This window comes from Ixodes scapularis, unplaced genomic scaffold (genome assembly GCF_016920785.2).
Source record: "Ixodes scapularis isolate PalLabHiFi unplaced genomic scaffold, ASM1692078v2 PGA_scaffold7__128_contigs__length_106722199, whole genome shotgun sequence".
Taxonomy (NCBI): domain Eukaryota; kingdom Metazoa; phylum Arthropoda; class Arachnida; order Ixodida; family Ixodidae; genus Ixodes; species Ixodes scapularis.
Window position 1 is genome coordinate 5,904,684 of NW_024609882.1, and position 27,530 is coordinate 5,932,213.

The 27,530-nt window shown below is 46.6% G+C and overlaps 2 protein-coding genes across 2 annotated transcripts in view; one reads left to right on the forward strand and one right to left on the reverse strand.

The window, feature by feature from the left end:
* Window positions 1–13,446, reverse strand: part of LOC115318098 (ATP-dependent DNA helicase 2 subunit 1) — a 43,009-nt gene extending 29,563 nt beyond the window's left edge. The window contains exons 1-9 of the mRNA XM_029977814.4: window positions 13,342–13,446; window positions 13,112–13,227; window positions 11,906–12,007; window positions 9,260–9,334; window positions 8,235–8,337; window positions 7,767–7,851; window positions 2,101–2,284; window positions 980–1,056; window positions 65–245 (exon numbers count right to left, since the gene is read on the reverse strand). Coding sequence (XP_029833674.2) covers window positions 65–245; window positions 980–1,056; window positions 2,101–2,284; window positions 7,767–7,851; window positions 8,235–8,337; window positions 9,260–9,334; window positions 11,906–12,007; window positions 13,112–13,171 — 867 coding nt within the window. The 5' untranslated portion in view covers window positions 13,172–13,227; window positions 13,342–13,446. The remainder of the gene's footprint in view (window positions 1–64; window positions 246–979; window positions 1,057–2,100; window positions 2,285–7,766; window positions 7,852–8,234; window positions 8,338–9,259; window positions 9,335–11,905; window positions 12,008–13,111; window positions 13,228–13,341) is intronic.
* Window positions 13,447–13,779: 333 nt separating this feature from the next.
* Window positions 13,780–27,123, forward strand: LOC8035890. The gene is made up of 7 exons (XM_029967633.4): window positions 13,780–14,181; window positions 14,451–14,544; window positions 14,719–14,912; window positions 15,580–15,717; window positions 17,836–17,976; window positions 18,636–18,871; window positions 20,537–27,123. Exons 1-7 carry the CDS (start codon window positions 14,100–14,102, stop codon window positions 20,945–20,947), a joined length of 1,296 nt encoding a protein of 431 aa, XP_029823493.1. The 5' UTR covers window positions 13,780–14,099; the 3' UTR covers window positions 20,948–27,123.
* The last annotated feature ends 407 nt before the right edge of the window (window positions 27,124–27,530 follow it).

Here is a 27,530-nt window from a genome sequence, read left to right on the forward strand (position 1 = left end):
ATGAATGAGACACTAAAGATGCCAGTTGGTCTAGGCAGCGTAGCGAGACAGGGCGCAACCCCACCTGGGCGTAGGTTAGCCTGCGGCTGAGCAGCTCCTCGTTGGTGTCCTTGGCGAGGCGGACAGGGAAGGGTTTGCTCGTGGGGCGCACCAGGTTGTACAGGGACAGGGACAGCTGCAGTCCAGGGCCCAGGCAGAAGGGCAGCGACGCCAGGCGCCGCTTCTTGTGGTCCTTCAGGCGCACCCTAGGGACCGGCAAGAGTAGCTCCGCTCAGATCTAAGTGCAGTGCGGCGAGTAAGGATACTAAAACCAATGCATCCCCTTTGACCAGCATCCCATAAAGGTTTGCAGTGACATGATAGTTGTCTACCGCACGGCGCTGGTCACATTGCGTCTCTGCCAAGGTTCACCAAATACTATATAGAGATTGCCTGTCTAACTCCTTTCTTCGTTTCTGGGTAACAATACATTTTTGCAGGGACAAATATGCTAGCTTGTAACAAACTCCAGTTACTGTAGGGGACACATAGGGGACACACCAGGAGAAACCATTCAAGCTTCAATTGGCCGGTCAGTTGTGCTAACCCACTTATACTAGAAAATTACCGACACAACAGAGACGTTTTGAAAAACGTTAGAGTATGTCGTGTAGTGAGATCCGATTATGGTTGTTGTGCTCGTTCCGGGACAAAATGTGATTACCTACAACAGGGGAGTAACTACAGTTTGTTCCACCATAAGTATGAGCCAAGCTGAAGCCATTTTGCAAGCCCGTTGCCTCGAACGGCGTTTGCACTGCAGAAGCACACACGTCCAGTACGCCATACTCAAAGCTTGGCGGTTGCTCTCGTAGCTTACACCCCATTCATACTCGAGGGTACACAAATGAGGAGGCTTGTTCCGAGCATGGGTTGCAGTCTTTCGAGCTTCCACTGCACATGGTCACCGCACACAAGCTGACCAAGAACCGTAGCATACCTCTGCAACAATTCCTCCAGCTTGTCCGAGGCCTCAGGGAATTCGTCGCCATAGACTTCGTCCTTGCTCACCAGATCCTGGAACGCGTGAGGTAAAACAGGCCAACTGCTTAGTCCGACGCAACACAGAACGGCGCACGTCGGGCAGAGCTCAAGACTCTCCATCGACCCGATAGTTTCTGCACCTGTTGATTGCACTAGAAATAATGGCCCATGACACAAAATTAAGTATAAACCCGTCCGAGAGATTCTCGAGCCTACAATGAGTATTAATGAAACTAAATCGTAGTACTTCTTCAAAAAAAGAGCGTTTTCAGACATTGCTCCCAAAGTGCCCTCCGACGTCGAGCTATTCAATTCGTATCATTCACATCACGCACTCAAACTCTGGAGCCTGGGGTTGGATGGGTGGACACAGACCAGTGTGTTCGAGTCCGTTCTGTCCGTCCCCACTCTTGAGGGTTACAGTACGGTGCCTGGAACATGTCTCCGGCTGGTGCGTTAACCGTGTCTAAAAAGGTGGTCCCCAATTTCCGCCCGATGATGTAGAGCTCTCACGTAGTCGACCCTGGCGGTGTCGCAGCAGCGGTGGTGGATCTGATAGACGCTGCCGCAGGTCTCTTACCATCTTGACAGTCTACAGAAACTTCGGCAGCCACCGGTTTGGACGCCGCGGCGACATTCACATTTCCTCCTACTTTTTGCCAAGACATCCACGCCCAACTGCCAGGATTGCGACATACGGCAGCATGACACGATACCTCCTGCGACGCCATTTGTTGGTGCTTGGGGGACGCTAAAGTTGAGGCTTCGGCGAGTTGGTACATACTTCGGAATTAAAAACAGCGCGGAAAGACGAGGACCAGACAGCGCTACGTCTGTGTCACTTCTTTGTCTGGTCCTCGTCTTTCCGCGCTATTTTTAATTCCGAAGCTTGGGGGACCACTTTCAATGTGCACGCTAGACGCACAAATCGAAGACGCGCACCATAGTAACAGCGCCCGAGCCCAGGCAGCTCGCCCCGGATATACGTGCCACCGCGAAGACACCTCCGTGATGGTGCGTGCACAAAAAAAAATGAGACAGGCAACGAAAGTGGGAGTGGTCCCCTGCCCAGCTCACCTGGTAGAGCAGCTTTGGACGGAAGGCCCCTCCCCCGGGTGGCTGCAGGTGGACAAGGTCCACCTCTACCCCGGACTGGTGCAGGTCCTTGGCCTTGGTGCGTGCCCGCTGGTCCAGTTGGGCCGAACCCGCGTGCGGGTCGTCCTGGTTGGTCAGCACCAGCAGCCGCCGCTGGCCCACGGGGCTGTCCCCCCACAAGACGATTAACCCTTGCCTAGTTTCCGTACACCGAGCGGCCTTTCATTCCTTTCAATGTTAAACAACCTATGGCAAGGTGTTCGGCATTTTGTGAAGCTCAAAAGCGAAGCCTGGATAAAAGCGTGGACGCGAGGATCGACACTGATTGGTTGATGGATGGGAGAGGAGGTGCGAAGTGCTCAACGCTGATTGGTTGACTCCACCCCTCGTCATGTGACCAGGGGTGGAGTGAGGAGAGGTGGGTTAGACAGTTCTGGAAGATCACCAGGTTGATCATTTCAAGTGTGCAAGTGCCACGTGTTAAATTATGTGATGAAGAGTGCCGTGAACGTAGGCGCCTGGCCGAATAGGGTGGACGTGCTGCTAAATGATAATATAAACATTTGTGAGCCTAGAATGTTTCATCTATGCAAAGCAATTGCTTAGCAATTTGCCATATTTTTTCCCCTACAATGCGACGTCTCGAGATGTTAGAGTCCTGCAAGATGCTCTACTCTGGCTAAGAGCTGTGAAAGTCGCCGGGTATGGAACTTCTGAAAACTTCTGAACTGAAAACAACTTTCCGGATTTTACTCTAAAAACTAAAACAACTTTACAAAAAAGTAAAAAAATAAAAAATCCCGTAAGCCGTGGATTACCGCGGAATTACTGCAAAAAAATAAATATCAGAAACAAGATATTTAGCACTTTTATTAGAACAAAGGACATAAAATCATTGGAAAATTATGAACGTTACAGAAATAAATTAAATTCACAGTTAAAACATGCAAAAAGGAACTACTATCATAAACAGTTTAACGAAACTATACAGGGAGATATTTTGTAGAAGCGACTCAGAAACGTTTTGCACCCAGTTGCTGAGTCAACCATCGAAAAAATAATTCTGAATGGAACAGACTACGATGGGGAGAGTTTAGCCAGTGATTTTAATAACTACTTTGTGAATTTGGTCCCCGCTAGCAATACTGTGTTGACAGGAAATTACATAACCACTCATGCTCATGTAAGTGACTCTTCATTCTCTTTTCCCACAAGCGAAAACGAGGTTGTCAATACCTTTCTTAGCTTAAAAAACAGTAAATCTCGTGACATAGATGATTTACAAATAAAGCCAATAAAATATGTATTAGATTTACTTGCCCCTATACTCACACACATATTTAACCTAGTGTTAGAAACAGGTACATTTCCTTTACCAATGTAAACCACTAAAGTAACCGTGATTCATAAAGGAGGCGATATAAATAATCTCTCCAACTACAGTATAGACCACTTACAACGTAACCGCTTATAGTGCAGGAACGGGTATAACGCGACTTTTTTAAACCACCGGTTCGCCTCCCATAGAACTCCATGTAATTACATACCGCCTAAAATGCAGGCGCGCGAAGGGAAATACCGGTTATAGTGCGGTTTCTGGAACAGCACGCCGACCGACCAGCGCAGCGAGCACGCTTCCCTGTGCGACAGTAGATAACGGCGCTGAGCCTGGCTAGCCGCAAGCGGCACTCGCGGGGCAAGGAGGTTGCTCGGAGAAGCGGGGAGAAGTAAAGAGAGAGGCTTCAGTTGCCATAGCGACAGAGAGACGCATGCATGTGTCGTTCACGTGCATGCGTTCCTCCGCTCCGTTCGCGCGCGTTGCATGCCAGTCGGGGACCGGCTTTTTCTATCCGCAAACATAGCGTCGGTTGTGATCGTCGACGTAGACGGCGTGGTGGAAGCTCATCGTTCCGCGTAAAAGTGCTATCCTTGACTGTGAATTTCTGTTGTGTGTCGCTATGATAACCCAGCACGTACTAGAAGAGAAGATCCACCTACTCGTGTGGCGATGTCGTGGCGGCACTCTCAAGACGGCAGAAACGCCCGCATCGTCGTGTTTATTTACTTCGACTACAGTGGTGCTTTCTAAGCATTTGTGTTTTCGAACATCACCCGGATTTCTTATTTGGAGCATTTGTGCTCAAGTTGAAGGTATTACTGGCGTGTAACGTATAAAAGATGCAAATTTTCATGCGTTTTCATCACCGGAGAAAAGTGATTAGGGTTAGCAATCCTGAACGCTCGCAACGTCCGTCCGCAACCCGCGACGCCGTTAAAAGGCTGCGCCAGGCAAAAGTCGCTCATTTCTTTCAAAATGTGTGACACACTTAAGAGAGAAGTGTACTAGTCTGGTGAAATAAAGACTTTCCTCAAACTAAGCTTTATTTTTCATCTAACATAAAATAAATTCTTTTACAAAGGTAAGTTGTCTGATGGCATGTATTTTGGCCTGAAAAATTGATGTTTTGGTTATAACGCAGTACCGCTTATAGTGCGGATTTTCGCGACTCCCGCGACATACGTTATATGCGGTCTACACTGTATAGGCCTATTTCTATTCTTCCTGTATTTTCCAAGGGACTTGAGAAAATCATTCATTCATGCTTAAAGGGGCGGTGCAACGATTTTATGATTAAAAGAATTTGCATCTCGTCATTTTTACGTTGTTTATCGTGTCCCGGAGGATAGAGAAAACACTTCCTTCATTAAAAATGTTGCAATTCCGCTGCATAATCGCAAAGCAAAACTTGAGCTTTTTCCCCCACCTGCAGCCGCAAGTGGCAGCCGAAGGAACTACGGCGGAAAGATTATGTGACCTCGCTCGGCTCTAAGCTGCAGCATGGTGCCCACTAATGTACGCAGGGAGAGGGAGGGGAAGCATCCTCCGAGATAGCACACGGGAAGCTACACGGCACTCCGAATGATGTCACTGGGAGTGTGACCAGGTGTGACCCTGAAGACTGGGAGTGAGTTGAGGGGTGCCCGAAATGCCAATATTTATCTTTTTTTTACGCAACAACTAGGACACGCAGGCGAAATCGGTTTTCTGTTCTTTACTCCAGAAGCGTCAGGGGGCAACTTCCAGAAATCTTTGACCAAAGTCCAAAAATTGTTGCACCCCCCCTTTAACTAACTTTTTTAACAAGCATACGTTGTTGTCTAATTCAGTTTGGTTTCCGGAAAAATATGTCGACTGAGATTGCGCTCATAAAGCAGGAAGAGATCATTATTGAAGCTTTTGAAAAAAAACTGGTTTCACTCGGCATTTTTATAGATATTTCTAAGGCGTTTGACCACTTGAATCATAACATCTTAATTGCTAAGCTTGACATGTATGGTGTTCGTGGAAGAATGTTATCACTAATTAAATAGTATCTCCTAAACCGTAAGCAGTGCGTATCTCATAATTCATTCCTATCATCTACTGAGGACATTTAATCAGGCGTCCCACAAGGCAGCATCTTGGGGCCTTTATTATTTATTATTTATATAAATGACTTTTCAATATCAATACCGAAGTACAGTCAATAGCATATGCTGATGATATAACCTTGCTTTTTACTGGCAAGGAACCCGACAAACTTATAGATTCTGCTAACAATTTTCTCTCTTTCTTAAAAATATGGGCTGACTTGAACTGCTTAAAAATTAACGCCAATAAAACAAAGGCCTTATTGTTTAGACCCAGAAATAAAATAGCATGTGTGTCTACAAATCTTAACTTCGGCGGAAATAATATAGAATTCGTTCAGGAAATTAAAGCTCTGGGTGTTTTCTTCTCGGAACATTTCACGTGGGACCAACACATAAACCACGTTGGCATGAAATTAAACAAACTTAATGGCTTGATGAATAAACATAGACATATTTTGCTACAAAACACAAAAAAACTTCTATATAATTCTTTGCTCCTGCAGACTCTTACTTACTGTCATGTCATATGGGGAACAACTACAAATCAGAACATGCTGAAGTTACTCGTCGCACAAAAAAGGGCTCTACGTATTCTAACAAACGTTCCATGGTTTACATCAACTCGTAAGTATTTTAATGAATTAAATATTATAAATGTGTTAAAAAGGTATGATTTCAGACTAGTTTCTTTTACCAAAATGCAGTAACAATAAACAACGCACCACTGCTACAATTATTTAATCGCCCGAAATATGGAAAATACCAACTGTCAGAACCTCATATGGACATCAATCTATACTTCATACCTTACCTGACGAAAATAATCCCAGGACAGGGGGAACAAGAGGGACATACCTTGCCTGTTCTTCTTAACAACCTTGCAAAACACATTACACCCGAAACATCAACGAAACAGTCGCTGAAGTCCCATTTCATATTTTACTGATGCGACGTTTTCGAATTTTCCTTTATGCTTATATGGTTTCTCGCTGTAGTATTTTTCTTATGTGACCTTATTGTATAGTATGTACGTATGTTTTTTTTTGTGCATCATGATGTCTGCAATTTCATCACCTTATGTTTTACTTGACTAGGTATATAGGCATGCATGTGATGTATGTATGCGTGTATGTATGGCGTGTTGCATGTATAGTGTGTTATTTCTGCTGATTCACCAGTTATAATATTTGTGTTATCATTACTTGATTATTACTTGACCCGATATATATATTTTTGCGCGTTTATGTCTGTATTATTGTCACTCCACCTCTTCGTCAGTTAGACTTTAAATGTTCTGCTATGCTTCGAGTAATTATTTAGTTCGAATTTTATAGTGTACTCTATGTCAAGTGCTGGGGGGCAGGGGCCTGTCAAGCTGCAACTGCAGCTTTTTTCCCTGCTCTCCACACTCCTTTAGAGTGAAAATAGACGATTATATTATTATTATTATATTATCAGCGGGGTAAAGACGGGTCAGAATGCAGCGAATCCTGAGCGCTAGCATCGGTGGTCCAGAATAAAGGAATGAGGAAGAGAGAGCGACAGAAAAGCATAGAAAGAAAGCAGACGAAAGGTTAGGCATGTTTGTTTTGCCCACGCGGGCGAATGAAATCGCTCCGAAATAAGAATGTGTCTTACGAGGGAAATATTGCGATGGTGATATTGCTTTTTTGAGGAAAGAACACCGTGTGACGTACGCGGCCCATCCAGGCAATTTTTAAGACTTTTTTTTTTTTTTTTTTGAGGGAGTGCCCCTTTAAAGTAATTAAGTTACAGTTCACTGAACGGATATGTAATTAAGTCAAAAATATATAGTTATGTTCTGCATGCATTTAGAAAGTTAAGAAAAAGTAACTAAGTTAGGCTTCACTTACATCGAAAATATCTGAGGCGTGGTGCAAGTACACACTAGGAGTTTATTTTTCAATGTAGAAAAGATGTCAATTCGGCACCCAGCTCGCTGTAGTGTTTGCAGGTGTGACAACATGCAGCAGCATGGATGTTCAGACAAATTCCATGCCAGTTTTTGCATTTGGCAGAATAATTTTGACAAGTAAAGGTAACTCAACAAAATTACAAGTTGATCCCAAGGTTGGAGTTACAGTTAGCGAGGTTTCATTGTAACGTAAGAAGTGTCCGACTAATTTCAGTAGCACGAATTACTTTCCATCAGTGGTCGCCCCCGGAAAGCTTAAATGGCGCTGGGACAGGATCACCACGCCACCGGCACTCACCACTGGGAGAACATGAGGGCGCAAGTCCAGAGGGCATCCGCGAGGCAAACGTTGCCGTGCCCGTACTGCTCTCGAGACTTCTTGTCTGAAAGCAGAACAGCCATCCCAAACAATTCCTGCTTCAATTTGGACATGGCCGATGCAACAATAGCATACATTTATCACAACCGACGATAGGCTGGAAAATAAAGGACGTTTCGCTGCCAGGGATGCCACGTTCAGCGCCGACTGGCGGGCGTCGGCAATGCTTCGGCTGCATGAGTGCAACCTAAATAGCCCGTAGGCCATGAACTGCTGCGAGTTCGGTGGCATTCGAACGAGCACACGCAAAATCGCTTGAGTCGACACCTCTACAATGCCAAGGAGTCTACAAGCTCCGCAAAACACTTTCAAAGAGCTGCCCAGATTTTTGTGTAGCAAAGCACATTTGTCGCTGCAGATTCGCCGGCCTGGAGGTTGTGGAATTACCTTTGATGAGCGACTCCAGATTGAGCACCGTTGTGGCTCCCGGACACTCCAGGGCTTGTATGACGTACACATTCTTGAAGCGACTGGGGTTGCTGTCTTTCTCCTGGGAGTGGCAGACCTGGCAGTTAGTTCATTCGCAAGTTCAGGCACCAACGGGAACTCTGGCATGTGTGCGAGTATACAGTCGGCACGGAATGAAACGCGAACAGTGGGTGCATGGTTTTCACTAGATGCTGCACCACCTGAACCAGATGGGAGCTGCAAGAAGATGGCTCCTCCTTCGATGTGTTAGACTCTTGCTCAGTGCATCCAAACCTTCGGTGTTGCGTCTCTAGGTGACTCAGCGTGGGTCGAAAACCATGTGCTCCATGTTCGCGTTTCATTCCGTGCCGACTGTACAGTCCACTGCCCAGAGAGGTCTCCACATTCGGAACACTGCCACAGTTCTGGGCAATGAACTACCAGTCGGTTGTGGCATGATCGGCACTACTCAACTGCATTGTAGGAAAGTCATGCTGTTCAATGTGCAACTCGTGTGCATGTAATGTGTAACTGTTAATATTCGGCATAAAATTCGACATTTATCACCAAATGTTGATGTGACTTAAAAGTGTTTTTTTTTTGTACAACCTCAATTTTCTACCTCAAGCATTACATACAGAGTTTCCAGTAATCACCAAAAGACACAGATTAAAAAAATCCAGCTTTTACATTATTTCTGATATCTTGCAAGTTAAAACTACCTAAGGTATGTGATCAAAAAGGCTCAATCATAATCAAATTTGCGTATCTTATATTCAAGTTGTTGCATTTTGCTTAATAAGTCCACTATCGTTTGCTTCCTTCTGTCGAGTTTTCACAGAATTTACTTGCTTGAGCCATGTACATATAGCAAATACTGATTAGCGGCAATTTTATGCAAGTGAAATAAATGCCGAGTCTTTCTTGTCGGAAAAACCAGTGGCTCATATCAACAGGAAGGCATTAAAATTGTGCTTACAGTCACAAAGACGAGCCTTTCTTACCGTTCCGAAGAGTACTACCCCCACTTTATCCTTGGGGCTGCTGGTGATCTTGTTCAACATGGTACTCTTGGCAGCCTGAGGTAAAAGCACAGCATAAACTGTTCACCAAAAGCAGGTGAAGCTATCACTATACACTGGAGTGAGGTGCAGCCTTAGCAGATATCTATTTGACAACTCCAGTAACTACAAAGATTACCTAAAAGATAGTCTTGCCACCATCCAGCTCACTCTTTATTTTGACAACATTATTACCGTATCCAGTTTGATTAAGACAAATAGGTCACACATGTCCCATCATCCAAAGATGCTGAAGTGGGCATTATACTCTTACTAATTCAAACTCCGTAAAACCACAAATTTTGTTTGAATTACTAGGAATTCACCTAAATACTATGATGCAAGATAAAATTATACCCTGTTATATAGATGGCTACAAAGCAGATATTTGATGATTTACTCTAGCATATGAGCCTAGTAATGTTTTCCCCTCATGTTTCGGTTGTTTATTCTTGCTTTGTGGACGCTTCCCTTGCATTCTCAACCAGGACCGGTCGATTGTGGGGTGCTGTAATGGCTGGAGGGTCGCTCTGGCTGCTGCATACTGTCGCTCACGATAGCCTAGGTCAATGTTGATGCGCCTTGGTGCCAAGTCCCCGACTGCGCACGGTGTGGGCAAACTCCTCCGTCGCGCACGACAAATGTATGTGGCCCTCGGACTGCGGGAGACAAATGTAGCAATCCGCAAACCCATCTCAACTCACAATCGACTAGTCCTGATCGAGACTCCACGGACCGGGAATGAGCAACCGAAACCCGAGGGGGACACATTACTGGCGCAGTTAACAGGATCGACTGGTCCTGATCGAGACTCCTAGGGAGGCGTCCACAAACCGAGGATGAACAACCGAAACCCGAGGGTGAAACATTACTGGCCTACTAATCATAAGCAGGTGTGCCACACATGAAACACTGGTAAAATGTACGAGATAAGTTCGTTCATCCCTCCAAAAATGTTGTCTATCGTGGACTGTTTAGACAGCACATGACACCTCAAAACAAAACGAAGTGTTCATTAAAGGGGCCCTGCAATCATATTTAAGCATCTACCCTTTTTGCGGTTTCCACGTCTCTTGGGGTTCGGGCAAGCCAGCGGGCATTAAAAGCATAAACAACTATCAGTGCGTCATATTTATAACAAAGGATGCGGAAACCTCCTCCACCTACAGGAGCAACCCGCGGAGCTGAAAGCGTGCGAAATGTGAAACCTTTGGTCCTGGACTTACTACTGGTCAGAGCCACTAAAAGCTTCTTTTTAGTCTAAATACAAGATATAAGTGGCGCGAACCATTTCAATTATGTATAAAAATAGTTTTTGTTCAGAATTATAGATCAGAAAAGAAACAAATGCAGTTTATAAAGTACGGAAACGAGAAATGACCCATCGACATACCCACCACCAAGCGGTGTAAAAGGCGGCGCATACTAGAAAGGAGTGGTGGGATCAGGCACCGACGAGCAGCGAGCGTAGAAAGGTCCCGGATGTACGCGGCAGTGCTGCGGTCGTATGGGCTCGAGGATCCGAGCGTTCCGGAGGCCTTCGGCACGAAGGTTTGGCTTGCGGTTTGGTGGTATGGCAGTGCGAAGTGGCTCCCGTTTTGAACTGATCTTTACCCCGTGTATGCTGTCGTACGTCGCCAATGAAGTATCATGCCGAATTAGTGTTTAATTGTGCAGCAAATGCAATGCGAGCTGCCCTGGCTGTTCACTTCCTACAGCCTATCCAGAACATGCTCTAGTGGCGCCCTCTCGAGCTGTCGACACGGAGTGCGGCAGCCGTGAGCACTCGCTGAGCTCACTACCCGTCCTCTAGTTCACGGCCACTCAAGCAACCAAGGACGTCATGAAGGAGGTTATTTTTTGCTTGTTCTTGTAATTTTAATTTGCCTATAACTTTTAAAATAAAGCGATATTCGAAAAAAGAAAAGTTTAATCAAGTTACTACTTCAGTGCGCTCAGGTTCGCTGCAAATTAAATACCAGTTAAAAAGTCCTTGCAGGGCCCCTTTAAGCAAAAAAAGTTGTCTACTGCAGACTATCAGCCCCGCTGAGCATGTTTCTTAGCGAGCACCTGTGCACTGTGGAGAAGCCACAGCCACGAAAACGAGCTCTGCGAATGATGCTTCCCTGTGGTGCACCGGTGCTCGGTAAGAGGTGCGCTCAGCAGGGCCGTGAGAACAAAAAGTAGGAATTGCACGAAAACGCCGTTTGAAATAAGCAGCATATAAATACATTGATGAAAACATAGTGGGACAATAAAAAATTTGAAATTTGTTTGAATAAACCAGAAGTATGAAATATCAGTTTGAATCATGGCAAGCATACTGTACTTCGTCTCACTCTATGCTGGTCTACAGTCAAAGCTAATCAGTTCTTGGGTTCAACCACAAACCAGATGGACACAATGGAGTAGTACGCACATCACAGCAACATGCCGCATGGTTTTTAACTGGCTCATGATAGGACCTTGAAGCCAGTTGCCCTGGCTTTAGTTCATTGTGGGATCAGGCGAGATAAAACGGGAGTTCGTAACTGCTGGGGTGTCTCTAGACAGGCGAGGTTCATTTTCCACAACCTGCCAAAGACTCACCTTCAGGCATTGGGTAAATGCATCCTCTTCATCTGTCGCAATAAACATGTTTTTGGTGGCGTCGATCAGGAAGATGACGCCATCTACTGCCTGTTTGTAGTCCTGTTGAAGCAGAACACCGAGATTAAAACTCGAAGTGAGCACAATATATTTGATGAAACAACTATCTGACAGCAGGACAGCTAATAAGATGTACCATTTGACGACGGCATTGATAAACCATTCAACTACAGAAAAGCAAACACATGCGAGACAAATGAACCTGCCATCCTTGAAACAGTGGCGCATCGTACGACGGGGGGGGGGGGGGGGGTTGACTCGGCGCGCCGCAACGGGTGGAGCTACGTCGAATTTTTAATTGGCAATTACGGCGCTCCTACTAATGACATGGAAAAAAAACTTAAGATACCGTTCTTAAGGTGCTTAAAGGGCAACTCCGCTTAATTTCAAAAATTTTGAGATAGTGGCCGATTTTGCTTTTTGAAGCACCCAGAAACAATTCCCAATCCTTTGTTTCGCGAAAAATAAAATATTTTTCGTGTAATTTTACTCTAGCCATGATCACAAACCGAAAACATCACAAACCGGTATCACTAAGCATGTACACCCACGTGATATACAAGGGGAAGAAGGAGCTCCCCTCTTATCAGGATCCTCCTTTGTGCCTCCTGGATTAGCACAGGCGTCGCTATTTTCCCCCCAGAAGATTATAAAGGATTAACCTGTCACTCAAAATTCTTACAAAAGCAGCTTCCCTCTTCGGGGAGAGCACAGCGCTGGCGCCACCCGTGCTCTCCCCGGGAAAGAAAACAAAATTGGAAAAAAAAAAAAAAAAAAAGAAGCTGTACATGCTTGATGACGTCACGGATGTACCGGGAGAAGGAATTTGGAGGAAGCGGAAATGCAGCCGGGCAGTGTTGTCTGGCCCGCACGTCTCATCCAAAACCAGCGGATTCGTGCTTGTCAAATTTTGACAGCGATTTTAATGAACTTCTAGGCGGAATTCCGTCGTAATATTTGCCATGGGGGTTTTGTAGATGATAACAAAGAGAACTGTATAGTTTTGCACTACTGGAAAAGAAGCGGAGTTGCCCTTTAAGACTTTCCCTTCTTTCGAATTCAAGGACCCCTTCAGCTTCCCTTTAATGATCCCGCCTCGACGTTTCATGCAGCGCGTTATGTCATCGGGGAGTGAGCCTTTCTTACCTCGGTGGACCCCTCCTCATCGCTGTTCTCCTCGTCGTCGCGTGCCCACTGGGGGTCCATGGCAGCCCGAGCGCGAGGTCCGCCGGTCTCTGTTCAGGTGCAGTTCAGGCAGGACTCTGCAGTGGACGAAGGCGTGGGCTCGTACCAGATCGGTTCCCAACTTCAAGTTAAACAAGCTATTAAGGCTAGTGGGCTAGTGTTTATGCTTTAGCCCTTGCTTCACCCCTCACCGAATCTTCTGTTGACGCTGTTTACGCCAAGGAGGTTTACGTACGCGCGCGCACGTCGGCCATGTTGGTAATGATGATGATGGTGATGCCTTCACTGGCAGCCACTGGACGACTGGACTGCACCAAATGAACCAGTTCACCAAACTTACTGGACTGGGGGGAAGAATAAAGTAAACATATAAAAAACGAATAAGATGGTAAATTTACAAAGTTGATCTGACTCCAATCCAAGCCTCCAACTTCAAGTCCTTGCTCCAAGGCTTTAGGGAGTCCCTCAAGCCTACACTTCAAAGCATAACAAAATAGCCATACTAACTTGTAATTATTATTATATATATAGTTTTTTTTAAAGAACCAGCGTTACAAGTAGAGTTAATAATTTCACTGACTTGCTCTGCTGCTTGCCGCGCTTTTCCTGCTTTTCCTAGGTTGCATTTCAGATCTGCATGCTGGCAACTTTCGCGCCAAAGAAATGTTTACGTTCCGGCCAGTTACGTGTTTTTATTAGCTCGTTGTTGTGGTAGATGCCTTTAAAAAAAGAAGGAAGGATTCGAAACAAACCATGTTTCCTACGATCATCCGCCTTGTAAACAGTGAGCGCGGCGTTCGGTGATTGCGCTTTACTCGCGCACAGTGACCTGCCTCCATGTTGGACGACGGGCGCCGCCGACCGAATCGCTGGCTCGCAAGAAGCCTAAGTTGATAATTCTCTCGGATCCTGCCGTTCCTTCGAGCGTTGCCTTAATGCGTTTGCACAAATGGATGTTTTCTCTAGTTTCCGCGAGTTTCTCGCGCTTTTTGTCTTTTTGGGTGTTCTCCGAGAGTCCGCCGAGTCCGAAGGTAAGTCGCAACTCTGCACTCTCGGCGGAACATTAGGAAAGGTTGCCGATCAAAACGAACGACTGTGCTCCATTTCACTTCGAGTGCGAGCGTAGCAGGAGCTATAAGAGCACGCTTAGGAGTTTCAGCGTCCCTCCTACAGTGCAAGCAACATGCTCGTGCTTGTAGCTTCGACTTTGCTCGCACGGAAAGCGAAACAAACTAGGGGCGCTTTGAACGCATTACTTCGTCAGTGCACTGATAACGGTTCTATCGTCGTTGAATTTCAGGGAATCAGCAAGTCATAACCGTCCCGTCCGGCAGGGTGACCCGCCGAGTTGGCGAGGATTTGAACCTGACGTGCAAGATTGCATCCGACAAAACGCAAGTTCTTTTTATTAGTCACTCCCAGTCGGTCTTTTTCGTCGGCTGGAGAGGAGACACAAAAACATTATAATACTTTGGTGGTTAAATTTGCTGTCTACTACATCATTGTTAAGAAAGCACCCAAAACTTCGAAAATGCCCTTGCAGCGAATTTACTGGTCTCCCCGATCAGGTTCTCGATGATGTGGATGATGCCCCAAGACCCGGAGCTGCAGGTGCACCGCATCAAGAAGGAGGACCGCCCCAACGAGCAGTCAGTCACCATCTACCACCTGGAAGAGGCCGACACTGGGGTGTACACGTGCGTCGCCCAACACCGCGACACTGTCTTCAAAAAGAGGGTCTTTGTCTCCGTGTCAGTGCAGCGTGAGTGTTCACACCATTTTCCTACCCCCTTCGAGTTCTCCAGTTGCAGTTTCACAGGTCCAAGAGCAGTGGCTGATTTAGAAGGGGGTCCAAATGTCCTAACCCCCCCTCCCCCCTTCACCCTTGAAACACCTGCATTCGCTCCTGTTCAAGAACGGTACAGTATGGGTTAAGAACGACACTGCGGTGTAGTCAGATTATTAGAAATTGATTGGCCAAGATCGGGAAGTGCACTGCTTTATACGGCTAGCATTAACGTGAGATAAGCTGAACGAAGCAATCTCTACTTTTATGTCTCTCCACAAACATGGGGGTCGTCACACATATTTGTCACCAGTTTTCCCTCTGGTAGACGCTTGCTTTGATAAAAAAAAGTGATTTATTAAAAAAAGAAAAAGAAGAAAAACAATATTTTGAGGTTACAACGACGAAATAAAAAGCGGAAAAGACTTGCAAAAAGATATAGTAGAAAAGTCCCGGTTATTCTACAATAATTGAACAGTTACAAAAGGACAGTTTTTCGTACTTGACTCGTTTACCAGATTATTTTGGCGTGTAAACAGTCTGGGCTGGATGCAGAAATGTTAGGATAAATGTGACATGAACGCAGCTTGTGCATGTGCATAATCAAGCAATGGGCTCACCTTGCCAACCCTTTCTCCGTCAGCGGTGTCCCCTGGTCGGAAGCTGCCCTGCTTCGAGCACTCGTTTGTGTGCGGCAATGGCCTGTGCATCCCTCGGCGGTACACGTGTGATGGCCGCATGGACTGCCCCGACGGGACCGATGAGGCGCCGGGCACCTGTGGTGAGCACCCTCTGCCAGTGTGGCCATCAGCACACCTTGGCCACACTCTCTTTGTGGATGTCCAAAGACTCCCAAAACAGGTTTCTTTTGAACTGGCCAGTTATAATGCAAATCACAAAATGTGCTTTTAGAGCGCTGCTCTTAGGCGCCTTTTTCCGGCTTGAACGGCGGCGCCGTCGGCGTAACCCTAAGGTCACGTGACCCCTCAGTACCGTTCCCCTCAGTACCCTCCCCTCAGTACCCTTCCCTCCTCCTCCTCAAGAGCTGCGCTCCAATTCGGCGTTGCAGGGAGTTGTAAACGGCTTTCATTCTTCCCTGGCAAAAAAAAAAAAGAAAATATTTACCAGCATGATTTTCGCCACGAGACGTGATTTAGAGGGGACTGCGGATTCGACATACGAACCATCCTACCTCCACTTTCCTTCTCCCAGCTTGCAGAGTCCAAAGGCGCAAAGGAGGAGGCATGGGGTGTACATACCAAAAGGTAGCAGTAATGAAAATAGTGTAATATAATTACAGTGATCTAATTACATTTGGCAGTAATGAGTAATGTAGTTAATTATATTTTTCTGTAGGTAATTTAGTCATTCAATGAATTACTCTGGGCAGTAATTTTAATTACAATCCAATTTAATTACAAATTAGAAATTAATACGCAGGAAAGGGTGCAGAGACCGAATCTTTGCTCCCGAAACCATTATGAAGTTATTTTATGGGGGGGCTCCTGCCATGAGTTTTGTCATTGCTCCTAGAGCACAAGTTAGGAACTGTCCAAGAAATCAGGATGCAGATATTGGTACAATATAGGAAGAGGATGTTGTCGGCTATTTAAAGGAGCCATAGAATCGGAAGAGGCTTTAGTAGAGCTAGACAATAGGGCAGGAGCGGGTCGTACTCCTAAGTACTACAAGCAAACTCCGCACTCTCTTCACTTGTCAAGAGATGATTAGGTAAGTGCAGGATGAGAGTTCACAAATGTTTCGACTATGAAAAAAGTAATCTGAAAGCAATGTCACTACTTTTTTGAGGTAATTTGTAGCTGTAATTAATTATTTTTATGGTTTTGATAATTTGTAATGTAATTTAATTTCATGTAAATAGTGTTTATCAAAGTAATTAGTAATGTAATTTAATTCAAGATGAAGCAATTCGGCCAGCTTTCCTCTGTGCTCCTTTTAGCCGATGGGAGGCTCACAAAATGACTTGCATTTTGAAGTCACCGTAGCATTGGCCTTGAAATGGAAGGCATTTTCGAATAAACACACATGAGTAAATGAAATCGCGGTGAACGTAAAATGCATTTTGCCGCTTAAATGTATTAATGAGCTCCTTTTTTTTTTTCGAGGAAAGTGCAATTTGGGATGTGCATATCCTATCTGGGCAGTTGAAAAAATGTTTTCTGAGAGTGCAGTGCTTCATTATGAGAATACTGGAGTTAATCTTGAGGTTTCATTTTGTAATTAAGATGTTTTGCAGAAGTATGCCAGGCAATTCTAAGCCAAGTTGCGATCAAATGAACTAAAGAGCCTGTTGCTAATGGTAAGTTACGAAAAAAGAGTAGGGGACAGATAGAACGGCAACCAGCAGCAAGGTTTAATTTTAAGGGAAGTCCATGGAATACACGATTTCATGGGACTAGAATCCTCGTAAGGAACAGTTCTAGGTACGGGCAAAAACTTTCTTGAATCATTCGTTTGGACGGGAACAATGGATGCTGTTTTTGCGACTTCGCTATACTTGGCGTCAGCCATTTTGCGCTATATCGTCGAGGCTACCGTAGTTTTCCTATCGCCGCGACGCGTCGTCTTCGCACCAGAGTGAGCGCAAAAGAAGTGCAAGGCGAAGCCACACGCTCATGCAGTGGTGCAACGGTACACTGCCGCAAGAGTTGTACCGTTTGTCCCATATGCTAATTCCTTCTTCGTCGCTTTACTTTGGGTCTGGATGGGCAATTCCTCACCCCACGAATCCTCAACGTTAGCAATACCATGGAGCTCGCGACACATTAACCACGAGACAGAGCGTCCGTCACGCGAATCGGTCTCCATCGTCGAGCGTGGCGGAACGTCCCCGGATGGCGTAAGGGTGAGCCACCAAGCGGAGCCCTTGTCTGCCCAGGGACGGACCCGTGCGAGGACAAGGTGCTGTGTGAAGACGGCCGCTGCCTTCCCCGGGCGACGTGCTGCGACCCGGCCACCCAGCTGGGCTGCAGGCTCACCTACATGCTGCCCTGTTGCAGGAAGTACCTGGCCAGTGTGGGTGAGTGCGGCTCGGGCCACGAAAGATGCGGACTGCGGGCACCCGTTGTCGTCGCCACTCGTCATGGTGCAGTACGCCTGGCCTCCGCCCCTCTTATGGCAATGGCAGAAAAGTCGTTGAGGGCCAGCGAGAAATTAATATTTTTTTTACAAAACTGTGGAGGGTTATGAAAATACCACATAGTTAGCCATTCAGTGCAGTCTCGTATTTCCCGGGGAGGATGGACAAAGTGGGACCGAACTCAAAGGATCGGCACAGAGGGACCCGACTTGCGAGACTCTGGACGTCGCTCGGGTTGTGTCTCTCTCAAGCGAGACATTTGCTGCAGTCGCCAAAATAATGTTTGTTAGGTTCGATCAATTTGATTGGCAAACATGCACCTGAGTTGGCTCGTTACTTTGCAACAGACCGAGCTCTATGTCACCATCGTAGCGTGTGACCGAGGAAGAGAAACCGTGAGAAGTGCCAAATCCACATATTGTATAAAACAAGGTTGGGTCGTAAATATTTTTTTCTCGTTCGTCGAGCTCAGGCTTGCGTAGCTGCCTCGTCGGAGGCCCCTTAATTCCTAAATTTCGTCGAGGCGCGAGTGAAGCGCCGACGCTTTCGCCAGCGGTCACCGGGGCGGACGACTCACACCCCTGGACCCCTCCGTGCAGCTAACGCGTCGGTGGGGATCGTGCTGGTCCCACATCAGCACTTCGGACCGGGCGTGGAGTACCTGCAGTCTTCGGTGTACACGGTGGTGAGCTGCGCCGTGGTCTTCATCCTGGTGGCCACTGTCATGGTGGCTGCCATCTGCCGCATCCACATGCGCCGCTCCGTCATGGCCACTGCCTTCCGCCCTCCCCGCTGCCTGCCCTGGTGCCGGCAGCTGCACCCGCCCGCCACCACTGTGAGTGGCTTCGCCTCGGCACGATTTTGCCGCTTTTTAAATGCGTAACATTTCTGGGGTCAGCCTTGGGGATTTTGTGTTCGTAGCATGTAGCTTCGATGATATCAGTGTCACGTGAAACTGTGACGTCATCCGAAAGGCGCTCTAAATGCGAAGTAATGAATTGGCTGCTTGTTTGGTCATTCTGCCAAATGCTTTTAAATTTGGTAGCTTTATAGAGTGGGTGGTGCCCTTTGTCCGGGCGGTGCCTAGGGCTGGGTTTTGTATGGAAACAGATAACGCTACACCATTGTCTCTTTGTGACATTGCTCGTGCTCCTATCGAAAGAGCAGCAAACATAGACGTAACTCTAGTTTCCACGCCGTTAAAGTGCAGTGTCACCTTTAAAACACAAGTGTAGGCTTTCATAATATTTTTGGGTGGTGGTTTTTGCAGTCTATCATATTAGAGTCTCGAGCTTGGCAGGTTCATTAAACTTACGGGACACGTTTTTATTGGTAGATGTGCTAGTGGACGTGCTGGTTCTTGCTGGCATTTTACAGAAATTATATTTACGGGGTAAGCAAACTGCCGAGTGTAAAATGGGGATTTATGTTAAGAAAGTGTTGCACTATGATTCGCTTTTCAACCATTTTTTTTATACCCATTGTAAAAGAAACTTACTCAGACTACAACCTTATTTAGGACGACTGTGTTTCCTTCATGCCCTATTTATTCTTATCACAAACGGTAATAAGTATGCTCAAGTATCGAAGAGGAACCCTCGATCACTATCCTAAATGAACTCATTTAGAGGCGCAGTCACTTTTTCACTTTCAAGTGATGTGCTAACAGATGTTGGCATCTGCTTCAAAAGCGTCAGTGGCTGCTCCAAACCAATATTTTGTCTGCTACAGGACCTGGTACAAAAGGTCAAACCTAACTATTGAGATACAGTCGAACCTCAGAAAATAAAGTTTCTTCGCTATTGTAATTTTTGGTTAGCTCAAAACAGGTGTGTGGTTTCAACAATCATACGTGCATGCTTATGAATGAAAATGTGAAGTAATTAAAAAAAAAAATTTGTGTTCAAAGTTGCTGCGGAGGAATGCTGTTCCGAAACTCTCCGGTAACATCCGCAAACGTACACGCTAAGTTTAGCACCAACGTGCCCCTAACTTGGATATGTCGTTCCGAAACCCCCATTAGCCACTTGTCAGTGCTCCTGACTGAAAGGGAAAAACAATATTGGAAATTGCCTTTTTCCGATGGTTGCTCTATTGCTGCAGTCGTAGCGATGTGCCTGGAACACGACTCTGACTGGCGTGTTTCACGTCCTATTCTGCCCATCCCTCGGAAGTGGTCCCAAAGTGGCTACAAATGACGTCACAAAAACCGGAGTGTCACGCTGCCGGATGTCGCGATCCTGGCGGTTGGTCATAGAAGTTCCACCAAAAAGCACGAGCAAGCGTCGCCGTCGTCACGGTGCCGAAGCTTCCGTAGACTGTCGAGCTGGACGGCGACCTACAGCAGAACGGGCGTCCACCACATCCACAAACGCTGTTGCGACACTGCCAGGATTGCAATCACCTACAGCGTGACGTTTTTACGAGGTCGTAAAGCAGAAATCGAGGGACCACTTTTTTTTTTTTTAGATGCGGTAAACACGCCGGCTTTTCCGCGCAGGTGGGCTTCCCAGGCGGCCAACCCCCCCTCCCGCAGCTGCCCTGCCCGCACCTGTCCGGGAGCGGCCCCGACCTGCGAACGGTGACGTGCGCCCACGGCAGCTACGTGGTGGCCTCGTACAGCACGGGGGCCCCGGGAGAGGCCAAGGTGCACTTCTTCCCGCACCTGCCGCCCCGGCCGCCCAAGTACTCGCCCCTGGCCGAGGGCCCGCCGCCCCCCTACCGCAGCACCGACGACCTCTCGGCCAAGCCGGGCCGACGCCGGCCGGTCGAGGAACCGCCGTCGTTTGGGGAGGCTTCACCCGTGTCGACCCGGCGAGAGGACGACGAGGCGGAGTGCTTGCTCCCGCCCTACGCGGAAGTGAGTTCGCCGCCGCCGGCCGCCGAAGGAGCACGGAGGGCGTCGACGTAGCGAGACGAATCTACGTGCCACTGCCGCACATTCTCGTTCAACGCTGCGGAGCGAAAGGATGCGAAGCTCTTTGGGACGACAAAGTGTCGTCTGGCCGAAATCTGGATTTCGTCGGCGATTGTAGTTGTGTAGGAAGATGACCTGCCACGCCTCTTCCGCGAGTTTCGTGGGCGCTAGACGCTACGAGGGGGAGGAAGGTGGAAATAGTCCGTGATTCCTCGGGCGATCTTGCAGGGATGCTTGGCTATTACCGGACAGACGGATCGTCGATACAGTTCCGTTTTCTTGGTATCGTTAGTTCGATCGAACGTTTGCTTTACCATTTTAGCTTTTCCGTGTCTGTTCCATAGATTTCATTATGGTGTCTGTTCCGTAGATTTCATTATTGGCGAGAAAACTTCCTCGCAGTTTGCTTCCCGATTGAATTCAGGATCCTACGAGGAAATGTAAGCAATGGGACTTTCTTATTTGATGTATCATCATTTTCTTACATTGCCATATTATGTATGATAGCAAATTTTAGTTCTCGCTCAGCATCATTTTATCGCGCCGTGTCGACGAGTGAAAACGATTGACAGCCTTTTTATGTATATTGTGTTGCAAATTGGGCTTTGTTATTGCCCGTTTTATGGAAATGTGGTTACCTGGGGGCTTCCAACAGCTAGGAATTGTTATACTGCTAATGCAGCAGACCATACAGACTTGTCATACTGGCATCCTTTCTTCGAAGTGCAGGTATCCTCCATATACACAAGCTTAGCAGAAATGGAGGCAAAGTCTCTGACTTTTTTTCTGGCACAGAAAGAACACCTGTTCCAGTCTTACCCTGTCACCTGTTTGCACTGATTTCATACTGTGAAGCAGTAGCTCATATTCGAAGCAGTCAAGTTTTAAGCAACTTTTCTCTTTAAGAAGCTAACCTTGCCCATTGTAGCTCTTTGATCGTTGGGGTGCTGGTTGTTTGCATTGCTACGACGCCTGTTTTTGTCCATATCAAAGTGAGCCTTTGTCGGCAGAACATATCAGCTAGCTCACCGTTGAATGGTTTCGTGCATCTAGAATGTAAAGGATCTACTTGCTGTCGTCGACACCAGCATTCCTGTTGGTTTTGCCTTGTTTCACTGCGGCTTCTTTAAGCAAGTAGAGTTGCTTGCGTTTTCTACTGGATGCTGATGGGCAACATTTATGTTGCCTTTTCTTTCCTGACAAGGCAGTAACTACATGGCCGGGTAAGTTCTGCTTTCTAAAAGTGTTTGGGCTGAGTTTTCACGTGTTAGAGATGGATATCAGTGTAGATTTCCAGAAAAAAAAAAAAATGTTTTGGCATTATTTTGCAAGGCTGGTCCGGTGGATGCAATATCTGTTCTATTGTTAGAGTGAAGGTTCCATCGCTTCCAGTCCTTGCAGCTTCGAGGTTGGCCTCTCTCGTTCCAACAGTGACAAGTTTTTAAGGGGAAAAGCTTGCAGAACCAGTAGTTGTTAGTAAAGGAAGGTTGCAAAAAGGACGGCCAGTTATTTATTGGACATATTTGCTCACGCTTTCTGACAGCTGCCAAACAGAAATCTACTGCAGCAATACTCTTCTTGGAGAGATGTCTGCATTGTTCTTACCTTAGAAACAATAGCCCCAACCTAAATCCTATGTGCCAATCGCTGCCGAGCGCCATTTTCTGCTCAGCCCGTCCGTACGCCTACGAGTACTTTCCAGTATCGCTACTTGGCCGGCCCGACGTCGGCACTAGGCCGGCACGTACGAAAACTATGTTTTCTCACCTCGTTTCACTCTGCCACTCTCAAGAATACCTGCTCCGGTTGTGCTTGAAAATGCACTTTCAAAGTGAACAAAGAAAGGTTGTAAAAGTCGAGGCGAAACTCCGTTGCAAATCGTCGCACCACTTCGAGCGTCGTCACAAGGCTATTTTTGTGCCGCTGAAAGACAGGACCAGAACCGACGGCCATGTTTGCGTTTTTGCCCCGAGGCGTGTCGTGCGCCACAACCCCACGGAGTGTCCGACGTGCACGTGCCACTCCTCGTGTTCTGACATATCTCCTCCCGTGCAAGTGTGTTTTCCCCCGTCTGAAGGTTTTGCATATCAGGGAACGCCGGTTCGACGCATCGTCCCTGGCGACAGCTCAGAGTAAATTCCTGCCATCCGACTTGTTCGCGGTGTCCCGCACTTCTGTGCAAACGTTTCGAGGTTTGTTGCGATAGCTGAATGCAGGAGTTGCCGACAGGTTCGGAGCGACATTTTCTAATTGTCTTGCCTTCGTGGACAAGGCTTTTGCAGGAAGCACACTCGAGGTCGGAGTATTACTGAGGGTGGGCGGGACAGCCAATTGACGTTCCTATCCGAAATTCGTCGGTGACTATAGAAGAGCGCAGCAATGCGACGAAAAAGTTTCGTCGTTGCCTAGAAGTGCGGGACAGCGGGAACATGTCGGCACTATTATGCAACTCTATAAGCACCCCGCGAGAGGCACCGTCTCATTGCCAATATGTATTTTTTGCTAGCCCCGTTATCCCCTGCCGGTTCGGACGGAGGCTCGCCGACCCGAGCGCAGTTGTGGATTGCTCGGCCCTCCCATAGTGCCAAAGTAGCAGCATTTCGAATGTGAGGGTCTTGGCTAGGAAGTTGTTTGCAATAACGGGTCAAGCGTGCAAGTGAAGTACTCTGCTGTTAACGTTGTTAGCTATCCACCTGGTTGTTTCGAAAGTGCATGCAGCATCACGTTGCTTGTTTTGTTTGACAGCATTCCTCAGTGGACATCGCGGGGTAACAGTATTGGTCATTCGTGTGGGGTACCTTCAACGTGGTAGATTACAAAATTAAGAGGGTTTCGACTGGAAGTGAAAGCATGCTGCTTCTGTGTTTTTTTGTAAATGCCAGATTGACTTTACAGACCGTGCCACATATATTGCTTCTATCATCAACCTTAACAGTGCTATTTCTGGTTACTTCTAATCCTTGATTAGTCAAACTAAATTATGGAGCTCAACAGTCTTGTTAACAACTTCTCTGTACTCTGCCAGCAGTGACCATTTTTGTGTTTGTAGAAAGTGTAAAGCCAGGCTACATTAACTGGCACTGGATGCCAGACGGTTTGGTTAAGTTTGTCACTTGTTACTTTGCACCATTTTAATTGACATTGTTGCTGGTAGCTTCTTTTTTTTTTCTTTTCTTTTTTCAATTGGAAAAGCAATGGGACGTTTGCTACCAAGGAAAATCAACATGAATTTATGACCGGCAGGGTCAACCTTAAAATGAAGCTCTCGTTCTACTAGAGCTTAAAAGATTAGCTCAATGATTTGTTTGAACAGGCACTTGAAATGGGTTGCAGTGCTTGAACACCTAAATTGACTTTTGCAGAACTTAAAATTCTGGTTTAAGTAACAGTCACAACTGTTGTATCTATTTTAATCAAAGATAAGGGCATAGAAGAGCATTTAAACGCCACGAACCGAGACCTTTTTTCATACCGCAGCTAATGTTTTCAATTTCTGAAAGCATGAGCAACAAGGACAGCTTGAATGCCGCCTCAAATTGCCTCAAAAGGCTCAGGCGGTTTGTGTGAGAGATCTAGATTTGCATCTACCCAAAATTATTTGTTTCTTCAATCTGTGCACTTTAGAAATGTCAGTATTGCAGGTTGCTTCAGTTAAACTGTTCTGCATTGCAACATCGGGATGCTCATGTCATTGCCTCGTTTTCACATGCAACCTCTATTATTTTCTAGTGGCATACCCGCTGCTGCCAGATTAGCTTTTTGTCTGGAAAATTTTTAATAGCTCCTTTTAAATTCTGAAACTCCTGGAAGAAATGGCAGAATGATAGCACTGTTACTGGTCTATAAGTTGATGTATTGCATAAGGCTGTTATTGTCAAGTGTCATTTAGTGCATGAGACGACTTGATGCTATCCTGTGTCCCTGGGGAATGCTGATACATATGTGACCTTTTGTCATGCTGCATAGCACAGCAGTCTTTAACTACTTCATATATGCACCCCTACGCAGTTAAATGAACAAAGTGGGCAGTACTCCGTGACTTTTGGTAAAGCTGCATAGTAAGTAGATATAACAGCTTTTTGTTCCAGAATTTTAATCACAAATGTCATTCCATGCTACTTTCACTCTGATTTTAATTGCTTCCTCATTGACAGCAAGATAACAGTATGATAATATTAAAAGCAAAAATTTTGAGTACTCGACGTTTTTTTTTATAGTACTCCTAGTTAGTCAAATACTTGTACTAGGATTGTCACCAGGTACTTTGGTACAGAGAGCTGCTAGAACCTTTTGGCACACAGCCATCGCAAGCCCCCCCTCCATTTATTTGTCACTAAATATATTGAGTGCTCTGATGCCATGAACAAAACAACCCCATTGCCATTGGCTGATATTGCATCACAGAGGCACAATTGTATGTGCAAGTTTGATGGCTAGGTTTGAAACTGGTAGAATGTTTCTGAGATGGCACAGAAAGTCTGGGCCAACATATAAACCTTTATTTAGGACGCTGCGTACCTGCTTGCGACAGCGTGCCACACAAAGAGCGCCTGTGCTTACTAGCATTTCTGGAGGCTGGCATTGCCTGGTGAATCAAAGTATACAAATATGTCCCCCAAACGAGGCCGTTGGGTCCGACAACGCGTTAATACGGTGATTGATAGCCATCGAGAACTTGGTTTGACTACAGTCGTCGCAAGCCACTGGATTCTGTGGGGCAAGTATGCTGTGAACGAGTGACGAATTTCACCCGGCCGCTTTCGTTCTGCGATGAAGTTTGTTTATTGTTCACCGCATATTTGCTCTGTAGTGTCGATCTCCAAAGCAAAGAAGCCGCCCACTTGACTAGGAGCTCATGAAAAAAAAAAAAAAAGTCTTGTACTGCTCATTTCTTTGAGTGAAAGAACCTTTGTTGATTTCTGCGAGTGGAGGAGTGAGGGGCTAGCACAAAGTAAGCACATCTTTCTCCACTTTTGATTCTTTGTTGTGTGAGCTTTCTGTTCACTCGACACAGTGTGCGTCTTTTGTCAACACATAGCCCTGCACCAAAGTTTTTAGGGAAAAACAGCCCCGAGCCTGTAATCCTATTGAATAGTGTATATGAACCAAATAGGTTGGTGCGTTAAAAATGTGATTATGTCACGTGTTTAGAAATCAGTCGTCAATCTGTTTTTAAATTCTGATTAGTACAATTTTCATTAGGACTAGCTTCCTTTCTTTTTAATTTTCCGCGCTTACCCAAACTTACCAGCTCGAGGCATCTTTCCCAAGATTATGGATATGCAGTGGCTGATGGCACGTTTACTGTGTCTGTAGACCAACTTCATTGTTCCAATCGGTAAGAAATCGTCCTGCTTCTCAACTTCGATAACTGGATGAACGAAGTAATAGTAGTAGCTGTTCGGGACTTGTGCCTCCATCTGCAGTCTCTGCCAATAGCGTAGCCATTTTTTGGGGGGTGGGGGAAGGGGAGGGGGGGGGGGGAAGGGTTAAAGGGACTGGGATATGTTCATGACTTGGAGTGGGGAGGGGGTTAAAAATGCACGTGTATAATTAATATAGGGTTGGCTGGATGTTTGGGCGGGGGGGAGGGGGGGTGCGGGCTGAAGCCCCATAAGCCTTCCCCCTGGCTACGCCACTGGTCTCTGCAACCCGGACAGGGAACTGCCATTGGATGAATGGACCGACGCGCAGTTTCTCACACACATATCTTTAGATGGTAACTTGGCGAGCTCAAATACATCAACGACGGCTCACAAAATGAGTGTAAAGCGAAGTAAGCTTAGCGTTCATGACGCGGGAACGGCCGGCAAGTCGCACGTTTGCCAGGGACCCCAGCACGCGCGGTACACCAGTGTGTGCGAAGGTCTTTCATTGAGTCAAGCTGATGGTCGTTTGTAACTCTGAAGTTGGTCTGCATCTGCGAGTGGTTCCGTCCTGAGTGTAGCTCTGCTGCTTCTGTTCCTTGTTAAAGCCACCAAGGCCCACTGGCCTTCAAGTCCATCCATTTCATGCTCTCATTGACGCTGTTACTGTTGCCTGGTCGTTCAATCGACTAGCGGCTGCCAGAGCCCCCTGTATGGTCCCGTTCGCGGGACGGGCAGCGGTCCCGAGGAACGGTTTTGTTGATGTACCGAGAATGCGACCAATAAAACGAGGTCAGCGCTCGAGATGCGCCCACTTCTGCTTCTCTGCATCCCTTGAGATCAGTCGGGGAATGGATTACTTGCAGACCAACACCAAACAGTCTTGAAGGTACACAGAGTTGTTTTTTACTTGGGGTCTGGGAGAACTTGATGAAGGGAATCATTATTGCGCTTTCCATATAAAAGCGATGTGCGCGTGCGGATACCTGGTGCATTTAGGATCTGTGAAGCATGTTGATCCCAGGCTAAAAGGCGTTTACAGGTGTGAATTAATTTGACCCTTAGTGTTGCTACAGTGCCCTGAAGGTTTACACAGCCATGCCATTGGGGCTTGGTGAACATCCTTAAACCGGAGTGCTAGCGATCCTCTCAGCATACTAGATATATTTCTACGAGCAACAAGTTTACAAGCAACACGCACAGTTGTCACA